The sequence below is a fragment of the Elephantulus edwardii genome, unplaced genomic scaffold (assembly GCF_000299155.1).
Source record: "Elephantulus edwardii isolate Elephantulus edwardi_28Jun2011 unplaced genomic scaffold, EleEdw1.0 scaffold00126, whole genome shotgun sequence".
In the NCBI taxonomy this organism is placed as follows: Eukaryota; Metazoa; Chordata; class Mammalia; order Macroscelidea; family Macroscelididae; genus Elephantulus; species Elephantulus edwardii.
The window spans coordinates 423,878-433,002 of record NW_006399876.1 but is presented as its reverse complement, the minus strand read 5'-3'; the positions used below and the strand labels follow the sequence as shown (position 1 = coordinate 433,002).

The window sequence follows — 9,125 nt, the reverse complement described above, 5'->3', positions numbered from 1 at the left end:
CCAGTGCTGTCCCTGCCACAGTCAGAGCTGGCCACAGGGTCACCCACCAAAACATTAGGGCAAAGCTAGCAGCCTTGCTCTAAGCCCTGTCAGACATGCTCCCTGATGATGGGGGGCTCCCTGCTGTCACCCTCCCATTGTGTGGGTTCTCCTTGTTCCTGTGGAGATTGTAGGTGCTCCCTGTGACAATGGAGGTTATGGGTGCCTCTGCTGTCCCCAGATGTGAGTGCTTCTGCCCCCTGCTGCTATTGATGTCCTTGTCCCTCAGAGTGCTGCAGGTGCCCCCTGGCCCACCATGACATGCCCTGTGCTTCCCTCTTTGCCCCCCAGTATTGGGGTGCTCTGACATTACCTCTGTCTACCTTCCAGTTTGGGACCCCTGTCCCTTCTTGTTAGGAGGGAGGCCTCTTCCTGCTTCTGGAATGCTTCTACCATTGTAAGCCAATATTAGCCAACTGACCCACATCCTTATTTGCTTTCTATATGCCTTATTTGCACAATTCAACATGGTAAGGCGTTCTGGTGGCACAGAGCACGACGCATTGGACTGCTCACCCGGTCCTGGTGAGCCCACCAGCTGCTCTGTGGTGGGAGAGTGGGTGGTTTCTGGTGAAGACATACAGCCTTGGGTAGAATGCAGAGCTTGGAAGTGGCATGATTTTGGTTACCCCATGAAAGAGCAGTGTACCTCACTGCCATGGTTGGCAAGCTGTTCAATCCTAGGGGAACCCCAAATGCCTGACTGCATAGTCTCATTCAACAGTGAGGTGGGAATTACAGACCACAGATCACTGATCTGCTTCACCACCCCGGGCTGGAGATGGTGGGGGTGGACATCCTTGGGTTTGCATCTGGCAGAGGACTGAGGAGGGAGGCCTGCACTTACCTAGATTCCTCTGCATCCAAGGCTGCTTTCCTACCTCAGCTGTAGGGATCAAAACCCCAGGATGGGGTGTCAGTCAGAACTCACCTTACAGGTGAGGCACTGGCCCAAAGCTGCAGGTGGGCGAGGCAGAGACTCTGCTGGGACCAGGGTAGACCTGGGGACCCCCAGGGCTCACTCAGCTCTTTTTCACCCGACTCCCTAGATGTTGGGGGCTTGCTCAGAGTCTGGGGGTTTTCCTGGCTCCAAGGTACTCACTCCGCCCCTGCTGCTCTGGGCGGCGCTAGGGACCGGCCTGGAGGAGGAGGGAGGGGTAAGTCCTACACGGAAGTCAGGTTCCAGGACTTCGGCCCAGCAGCCACACAGCAGTCTGTGGGCGCTGCATGACCTTCCAGCATGCAGGTGAGTCTGACTTGAGAGGGGTCCACGCCGGCGCTTTCTGTGCTCCCCTGTCAATTCCGCGATTCTTAGGCTGCGCCCACACATTGAGCTCTCCTGTGGCCCTCAGTGCACTGTCATCCTGGGTTGGGAAGGGCAGCTGTGGGTGCCCCAACTCCCTCTTAGTTGAGCCAGGATGGCCAGAATCACAGTAGAACCAGGGTGCCAAGGCATCACCCCTGAAACCATGGAGTCTGCGGATTGGGGGCTAGGGTGGAAGAGGGCGTCTTTTCCCCTTGCAGATATTCTGGGGATCCCGTAACTAACTGACCTCTAGGTGAGTAGCTCCTCATTGTAGAGGGAGAAGACTTGCGGATCACCCACTCTACTAGCCAGATGCCCCCACTCACCAGAGAATGGCCCTGAGGGGCCAGGGTGTGCTGGCCTGGGGTTGGGGGGCCCAAGGGACCAGCTGACTTTGAGGCTTATGCTCCTTCAGGATTCAGACATAGTCAGAATGCTGCTGGACCCTGAGAGTGAGCAGGAGACTAGGAGTCCTAGAGGTGGCCAGGATCCTGGGTGGACATTTCTCCTGATGATCACCTCAGCCTTGGATTGCGCCCAGGGAGGAGGCCATGAGGAGGCAGAGAGTGAAACTAGCTTCCTACTCACCTCTCACATGTGGGCCGAGGGGGTGGTCCAGGAAGCTTGGCAGCGCCCCGCCCCTTCTGGGGCTCTGGCCTCCCAAATCAGCTCTGCAGCTCTGGTTGCTCAGTCCAGCATCTGGTGACCCCTCTGCCTGACCCTCAGCCTCTCCTCCTGCCAGTTCCCTCTCCCCGTGCTGGCACTGTGCTGGGCATGGGGTTGGTCGAGGTGAGACAGCTCTTAGATGGTAACAGATGCAGGCACTAGGGCAGGCCTGGCCCTGCCTGGCGAGGTCTGAGCATGTCCTGCTCAAATGCCTTCCATGACTCTCCAGTGTCCCTGTTCCGGTCCCCCCAGCTGGCCTAAGTAGTTTTTGGTGATCGGGGCCGAACTTTCAGTCTCCATTGCTGGCAGCTCCCTTCTCCTACCTTTTACGCTCCTGCAGAGCTCGAGTCCTGAGAACTTGGTCCCCAGGAGGAGGAACAACAGGCATTCAGAGAGGCTGAGTGCTGCGTCCCTGAAATGAGAAGTCAGTGGGTCTATGGAAGTGATGAGCACTTGGATCCGGGGACCCTAGGGCAAGTAACTATGGGTCGCTGAAAGGACTGAGTACTTGCTCCCTGGGAGGAGTAACTGTGGGGCTTTGGAAGTTCTGAGTACTCAGTTCCCAGAGGAATAACTACTGAGTTTTGGAGGTACTGAAGACTAAATTGCTGAGAGGATTCACCACTGTGTCGCCGGAGGCGCTTAGAACTAATTTCTTGGACGCAGGGTACGCCCTGGCCCTTTGGGGCCTGTCCATACACATTTTCCTCTCCAGGATTTCTGTCTGCACCTACTCACATTCTAGCATCTTGTAGCCCCCAAAGACTGAGTTCTGGGCATCTGTCGTTCCACTTAGACACCTGGCCCTCCACTTGCCCACTTCCCTCTCCAGGCATGATCTCCTCAGCCCCTGTCTTCTACTCACAGCCAGAGTATTGTCTCCACTGGGCAAATGCCCAGTAGCTCAGTGTCCCAGCACTGCCCTGTGAAGGCTGTGTCGTCTTCAGTGAGTGTCAGAGGATGGATGACAGAAGGAGGGGACAGACAGATGGAGATGAGGGGACTGACAGGATGTGGCCTGTGATGGTAGCTGGAGGAGACTGAGGGGGAATGGCAGTGGCCCTGTCAGGTCCATGAGACTGTGCTGGAGGCCTCCTGCTCTTGCCCATTCTCATCCTCAGGGCTGTTCTGTGAGGCAGGTGGTCTTGTCAACCCCGTCCCCAGGATGGAGAACTGAGGCTCACAGCCATTTGGTCTACGGTCAACAGGGCCTCTCTAGTGAGAGGCTGGCCAGTAAGTGCACATGTGATTTCATGGACAGAAGCCAGGCTGCTCAGGGGAAGGACACACAGGGCCCAGACCCCCGTTTGAGGTGCTACGTGCAGTCCACTTGGCTGGGAAGTGAGGTTACCACAGGTGAGATTTCTCTCTCTCCTGAAGACACTGGAGGCCAGTTGCAGAGGATGGAGTCCAAGGACTTGCTGGCTCCGGGGGTCTCTGTGTCTAGGACAGCTAGACAGACAACCTAGGGAGGGGATGGGGTTGGCAGAGTCCAGCGCCCATGGAATTTGGTGTCCATCTGTCTGACGTCATCAGAATGTGTAGACCTTGACCTGGCTATTCTGGTGGTGCTGAGCACCAGGGGGTAGCAGGGGCCAGGGCTGCACCAGGTGGACACTAAGGAGACACTGCCGAGTGTCTGTGAGCTGCCTGCACTTTGAGTGTGGACGAGAGCCCACCAGACAATGGGATAATGCTTCCCTGGTGCAGAATGCACAGGAGGACTGAGGGGTGAGGGTTATTGTTCTAAAGCGGCCTATGCCATTGATGAGCGAGGGTATTCTCATTGCTGAGGCAGAGGAGTGGCTCCACTCCCACCCCTGAGGTGTTCCTGGACCAGCCTTCTTTCCAAGTCCCGTCCTCTGTCCCTGTTACCCTAAAACCCCTGTCCACTTGCACCTTACTGCCCAGGCACCCAGCCCCTACCCACCTGTGCTTACTGTTGGGGTCTCTCCCTTCACTGTTTCTGCAGTGGGGTGTAGGGGACTCCCAAGGTCTACAGTCTAGCATGTCTTCCCTGTAGGAGAGTGAATTTAAGCCACTAATTCATGTGACTAATGCATTGCATCTCCTGGGTGGACAGGTCTCTGGCCTGAGTGCAGGTTAAACCAGTGTCCCCATGTGACCCATGTCTCCCCATCTCCTCTGCAGAGTCCCTGGCACTTCCCGGGCGGTGGGAGGCAGCAGAAGCTGTACTTCCCTACTCTGTTCCAGTCCCTCCGCTATAGGTTTCTTCCTAGCCTTAGATGGGGGAGAGGTTTAAGGCACTAGCACAGCTGAGTGCATATCTGGAGCTCTATCAGCTGCTGGTGGGAGGCTGAGGGATGCCCCAGGGCATCTGGAGCTGGAAGGGAATTGGTGTAGTCATGGAGGGCTGTCTCCTGCAGGATGCGAGCCTCACTCTTGCAAAAGATGGGGTGCAGTGGGACCTGGAAGGTCCCAGGGGATTGGGAAGAAGTGGCCAGGGGATTGGGTGGGGAGGGGAGGGGGGACAGTGTTGGTTGAGGCAGGGAAAGAATTCTGACACAAACTGTTTTCTGCCGTGGCTTTCTCTGCTCAGACTGGAAGATTTCCTGGCTTCTGTGCTGGATATGCTGGCCAGCCTGTGCTGGGGGTGGGAGGACCTGGGTTTCCTCGACATCCAGCCGCTGGATTCTGGCGTGTGTGTGTGTGGGGTGGGGGGGTATGGTGTGGTGGAGTGGAACAAGATGTAGAAAACAAAACCCAAAATTCCCACAGGACATCTAATTCAATTGCATTTCAGGTAAGCAGTGAGAACTTGTGATTAGCTTAGTTTGTCCTGTGCAATCGTGGACATACTTGTACTGGGAAGTGTCCTGTTTATCTGAAATTCAAGTGAGACTGGACAGCCTACCCAGAAGCTCTGGAAGGCAGACTGGCTGGAGCAGTCAAGTGAGGCTTCCTGGAGGAGGGTGTGGTTAGCTCAGCGGAAGGTGGTTGGGGAAGAAGAGAAAATCCCATGGCCTGGGCACTAGCAGGGGCAGAGGTGGTCCTGAGATAGGTGTGAACAGGTGGAATTGATCTCCACCTGGACTGCAGGTTCCTGAGCAGGGAGGCGCCTGGGACCCCTGGGAAGGTGGGGGTGCTGATTGGCAGGAGGAGTGAAATAGAGCCCAGGGCCAGCAGTGGGGTGGTAGGTGATGGGCATCAAACCTAATGGTGCAGCCCAGGGGACAGCTCAACTTATGCGGGGCTGCTGGGTGAAGCACCCACTTCCCGGAGTGACCTCTGTACCCTCCTGTTCCTGCATGCTGCAGGGGCCCTATCACTCCCGTTAGCCACATGGCCTGCCTGGCCCTGGCCACCCCTGTGTCCTGCATGCTGAGGGTCCTTGGGCCTCAAAGCTCTGAAGCCCTCCCCAAGCCCTGGAAACTTGGAGATCCCGGTGCTTTGGTCCTCTTCTCCTTTGTTGTTAGCTACCGTCCCGCTGACTCCAACTCACAACCTCACAGTAACGTTCACTGGCTGAGCCTGTGCCACCCTTCCAGCCACTGTGGCTCTTGAGTGAGTTGCTACAGCCTCTGCTCATCCGTCTTACTGCGGGTCTTCTGTCCCATGGACCTCTGCTTTCCCAAGGGTGTTCTCCAGCACTGTGGTCTGTTTCCCCTGCACACGCCTGTTCTTGCCTCCTTGCCTGAGATCCACTTATTCACTAGTGTTTGTTATTACTGACAGTTCGCAGTTATGTCTGTAACACTGCGACCTTTGTCTATATCTCTTGTTGAGCCCTCTGGATCTTTTCTTTCCTTCATGAAAGTGTGAATCTCACCTTCTTATTGCAAATTGTGCTTTCAAAACCTTATAATGAGTAAGAAAGATGAAATAATTGGTGCTTTTAAAGTTGCTCCTTAAAAAGAGAAATAAGGTAGGAGGCATCTCACTCCCTAATTTCAAATCTTACTCCACTGCCATGGTGGTCACGACAGTGTGATACTGGTACAATGACAGATACAGAGATCAGTGGAATAGAATTGAGAACCCAGAAATCAGCCCATCTACCTATGGTCAACTGATTTTTGACAAGGAGATGAAATCAGTTAAGTAGTAAAACAACAGGCTTTTTAACAAATGGTGTTGGCAAAGTTGAAAAACTATCCATAGAAAACTTAGGCTAGATCCACACCACACTCCATACACAAAATCCATCTCAAAATGGATCATGGACCTAGGACTAAAACCAAGGACTCCAATAAAGAAAAGCTTGGAAGAGCTCTAGAAGCCCCAATCCACAACATAAACAGTCTTCCAAGCATCCTGAAAAACCTACAACCAGGAGAGGATAAAATAGATGAATGCGACCTTCTAAGAATCACATCCCTATGCACATCCATAAACTTCTTCAACAGGATAAAAAGGGAAGCCAAGACTGGGAAAAAATATTTGTAATATGACATGTCTGTTAAGAGACTTTTATCTAGAATTTATAAAATACTTGAGTACCATAACAAGATAAAGGAAACAACCCAATTGAAAAATGGGCACAGGATATGAACAGATACTTCACCAAAGAAGACATTCAGATGGCCAACAAACACATGAAGAAATGTTCAAAAATCTCTAGTTCTAAGAGAGATACAAATCAAAACAACTATGAGATATCATCTCACCCCAGTAAGAATAGTAAAATTTAATAGAACAGCAAACAACGAACGCTGGTGAGGTCGTGGAGAAACTGGAACCCTTCTTATTCACTGTTGGTGGGAGTGTAAAATGGTGCAACCACTATGGAAGGCAGCTTTCTCAAAAAGTTGCAAATAGAAATACCATTTGACCCAGCAATTCCACTACTGGGAATATACCCTAGAGAAACCATAACCACCACCCAAGGAGATATATGCACACCCATGTTTATTGCTACTTTGTTCACAATAGCAAAGAGATGGAAACAACCCAAGTGCCCATCAACAGGTGAATTGATAGAGAAGCTGTGGTACATTCACAGAATAGAATACTGTGCTGCATTAAAAAACAAGAAACTAATGAAATATTATACAAAATGGATGACCCTGGAGAGCTTTGTGCTAAGTGAAATATTCAGTTACAAAAGGACAAATACTGCATAATTCCATTGTTGTAAAGCAGTTCTGACATCAGAGTTGGGGTTAAACTAAGAGGAGTTAAGTAATGTATACTGCATTAAAACAGATGAAGGAGAGAATTGTTTAGGAAGAATATATGATTAGGTATTATTGTCAAGACAAGAGTCCAGAATGAAAGCTGCATAGTGGAGTGGACTGGGGAGGGGAGTGTATAATAATGAAAGATTTTATTTTTTTTTTTACTTTTCAAAGAGAAAAGCGAACTGGGGGGAGGGGTGGGCAGGGAGGGAAGTGTGCAGCAATGAATTAATGGAAATCCAAAGTCTCCGTAAACTTTCATTAAAATAAAAAAAATTCATGGGCATAAAAAACAAATTGTGGTGTTGATGAAAAATACTGAATAAACCATGGACTGCTGAAAGAATGATCGGATCAGGTCTGTGTCAGAAGAAGTGCAGCCTGGTGCTCCTTAGAAGCAAGATCAAGAAGGCTTCATCCCACATCCCTGCGTGCTGTGAGGAGGGGCCAGTCCCTGGGAAAGGACACCACATCTGGAAAGGGGCAGGGTCAGAGCCGGAGAGGGAGACCCTCCAGGAGAGGGACTGTTGTACCTGTCACCTTGGACCTGAGTGTGTGGGAGACTGTGGGGTGGGAGAGGACAGGACAAGGTTCCTTGAGATGGAGTTGACTCGACAGCACCACAAAACAACAAGGAAAACCACGAACATGTACCCCTGTGGTGCTCCTGGCAGAGCATAGAAGGGTCTCAGGAGACTGGCTGCACGCTCCCATGGCACATTTATTTGTTCTTTTGGTTCATTTTCCTTAAAAAAGTACATTTGACTCTTGTGCTTTCCACTGTATAGAAACGTTATGAGTTACAAGTAAACACCCAGGCTTATGCTTTTAGAAGGAATCAGAGAAGGGCCTTGCCTGGACCCTGATGCTCGACTTGGGGCCACTCCTCCGTGGGAGGGTGGGCACCTGGGTTGCCCAGCTCTTTAGTCATCTGTCGGCCGGGTGGGAGGGCACCTGGAGTGTCTGGCTCTCAGGTCACCACCTTTTCTGCTGAGATCTATCCAGGATCCCATGGGACTTGGTCTCCCTGGCCCCAGCTCTGGTGGCCTGTGTCTGGCCTTGTCTTCAGTGACTCTGGGTGACAGTTGGCCAGCTCTTCTGTCAAGGCCCCTCTGTCAGCTCTGTGATGTGTTCCTCGTGGTCAGGTGGACACTGTGGGATTTAGGGACCCCAGAGGAGAGGAGCCTGCTGCTCTTCATCTCGGGGCAGAGCCGAGCAGGCAGACAACACCCTTTGTGACTCTGACTTCCATCCTCTGGACCCAGTTGCACTTGCCTCATGCCCAGTGATCGCCAGTTTGTTCTCCACATGTGCACCGCACAACAGCAGGCTACAGAACCTTCAGGCCCTGGGTGCGGCCAGGCCACACTGAGTGATGGTTCCTTGTCCCCTGACATTTGTCTTGGTGGCTGAGGGCTCTCCTCTCACTGCTTGTAGTCCCTTATGGAAACTGTCTGACCTCTCACTTCTTTTTATTTTAAGTGTCTTTTATTGCCCATCAAAAAAATGAATGGATAGAGAAGCTGTGGTATATTCACACAATGGAATACTATGCTGCGGTGAAAAACAAAGAACTCATGCAATGTTATTCAAAATGGATGACCCAGGTGGACATTATGCTTTGTGAAATATCTCAGACACAAAAGGACAAATACTGCATAGTGCCACTGTTGTAAAATGGGACTGATATCGGGTTGGAGGGAGACCAAGAAAGAGGGCATAAATTATGTATACTGCGTAACAGATGAAGGAGAAAACTGTTTTAAAGGGATATATGATTGGATATTGTTGTCATAACGGGAGTCCAAAATGAGGGCTGCATGGTGGAGTGGACTTGAGGGGAGGGATAGTATAACAATGAAAGATTTTTTTTTTTTACTTTTCAAAGAGAAGAGCGAACTGTGGGGGAGGTTGGGCAGGGGGGAAATTGCAATAATAAATGAATGGAAATCCAAAGTCTATGTAAACTTTAAAAT

The 9,125-nt window shown here is 51.5% G+C and overlaps 1 protein-coding gene across 1 annotated transcript in view; it reads left to right on the top strand.

The window, feature by feature from the left end:
• The first annotated feature begins 947 nt into the window (after nucleotides 1-947).
• Nucleotides 948-9,125, top strand: part of ANO9 (anoctamin 9) — a 26,473-nt gene continuing 18,295 nt past the window's right edge. Inside the window, exons 1-2 of the mRNA XM_006893337.1 lie at nucleotides 948-977; nucleotides 1,089-1,196. Coding sequence (XP_006893399.1) covers nucleotides 948-977; nucleotides 1,089-1,196 — 138 coding nt within the window. The remainder of the gene's footprint in view (nucleotides 978-1,088; nucleotides 1,197-9,125) is intronic.